Raw genomic sequence first — 1,895 nt, forward strand, 5'->3', positions numbered from 1 at the left:
CTCCATCAGGAAGAGAGTTGTCCCTCTGAAGGCATTTGTCCTTCCCATCACTGAAACATCATTGGGTGGGAGAGCACCCAGAGAACTTAGAGGCAGGCAGAGCTGCTGCACCCGGAAAATGAGAGGGGTGACATTCCCTGGGTAATGTGGCAGAAAGTATTGGAAAAATCAGCCCTTTCTAGTGATGTGGTATAGTGATGTCACTTAGTAGTAGAATTTGAAACATGAGCAAAAGAAAAAACAATAAAGTAGGAATCTAAGAGATCATCTAAGATCTGATGCCCAAGAGATAGTGTGGGAAATGGAGCAGAGAAGGGACAGAAGCTCTTTGAATACACTTATCACAGTTGTAACTAGATAATTAAATGTGTGATTGGCGTTTAAACATACCATCCTCCTACTAGAATTTAAGCCCCTGTGAAGGCAGGGGCCTTGTGTGCCTTGTTTCCTTCTCACAGCCTTGCACATTGTAGATACTTACTAAAGAGTTGATGGAAGAAGGAAGGAGTAAATTGTGCATTAAGATGGAAGAGTTAATATTGGATGGTACCCCCAGTCCTCTAAACTTGGTCATAAATGATTTGGATTGCATTAATTGTAGAGTGAACTGTATGGAATTCTCCTTCCAAACTCTTGTTTTATCCAGTTTCCAGATGCTCTGACTGCCTGTCACCCTGGCATGTAGCTCTGTCCCACCATGGATGCCACAGCCTGTAATGGATCAAAAGACTCTTCACCCATCTTCTACCTGGTGGGCATCCCCTCTCTACGGGAGTTCCTCTTCCTCCCTGTCTCCTTCATCTTCTTGTTCTTCTACCTGCTTATCCTGGTGGGTAACACCCTGATCCTGGTGGCCATGGTGGCAGAGCCCAGACTCCACAAGCCCATGTACTTCTTCCTGATCAACCTCTCAGCCCTGGACATCCTCTTCACCACATCCACTGTCCTAAAGATGTTATCTCTCCTCTTCCTCGGGGACCACTACCTCGGCTTCTCTGCCTGCTTCCTGCAGATGTACCTATTCCACGGCCTTAACTGCTCTGAAGCCTTCATCCTGGTGGTCATGGCCTATGACCACTATGTGGCTATCTGCCGCCCACTGCACTACCTTGTCCTCATGACCCCACAGACCAGTGCTGCACTGACAGCCAGTGCCTGGCTCACTGCCCTCCTTCTGCCCATCCCAGCAGTGCTGCAGACCTTCCACATGGCTTTTGACAACACTGTTCACATCTACCACTGCTTCTGTGACCACTTGGCTGCGGTCCAGGCCTCCTGCTCTGACACCACGCCCCAGACCTTCATGGGCTTCTGCATCGCCATGGTGGTGCCCTTCCTGCCCCTTCTCCTGGTGCTTCTTTCCTATGCCCACATCCTGGCCTCAGTGCTTCGCATCAGCTCCCGAGAAGGACGCTCAAAAGCCTTCTCCACCTGCAGCTCCCACCTCCTGGCTGGCACCTACTACTCATCCATTGCCATAGCCTACGTGGCCTACAGGGCTGACCTACCCCTCGACTTCCACATCATGGGCAACGTGGTGCATGCTATTCTCGCACCTGTCCTCAATGCTCTCATCTACATGCTGAGGAACAAGGATGTCAAAGCAGCCATTACCAAAATAACATGTCCCCAAGACCCAGGGCATTCTGGGGACCCTTGACGCTTAGATGTAGTTAATCCTGCTCCCAGGATACCTGTGTGCTAAGAAGAGAGAATGTCATCAAAAATGTTTTTTGAAGGAAAGAATGATTTATAGCAGGGCCAAAAGTACACCACTGGGGCTTCCCTTTACATGAATAAGCTACATAATGATACCAACTCTTTTGTGGAAAGAAATAAGAATGTCAGATAAAATGTAAAAAGTATCTTCTTAAAAGTATCAAATAGGGCTTCCC

General features: G+C 48.3%; 1 protein-coding gene across 1 annotated transcript; it reads left to right on the forward strand.

Annotated features, from left to right (window-relative positions):
• Positions 1-697: 697 nt before the first annotated feature.
• LOC136127237 (olfactory receptor 2AT4-like) lies at positions 698-1,660 on the forward strand. Its single transcript, XM_065882710.1, has one exon. The coding sequence runs from the start codon at positions 698-700 to the stop codon at positions 1,658-1,660; it is 963 nt and encodes a 320-aa protein (XP_065738782.1).
• Positions 1,661-1,895: the final 235 nt, after the last annotated feature.

Source organism: Phocoena phocoena, chromosome 8, assembly GCF_963924675.1.
Source record: "Phocoena phocoena chromosome 8, mPhoPho1.1, whole genome shotgun sequence".
Classification (NCBI taxonomy): Eukaryota; Metazoa; Chordata; class Mammalia; order Artiodactyla; family Phocoenidae; genus Phocoena; species Phocoena phocoena.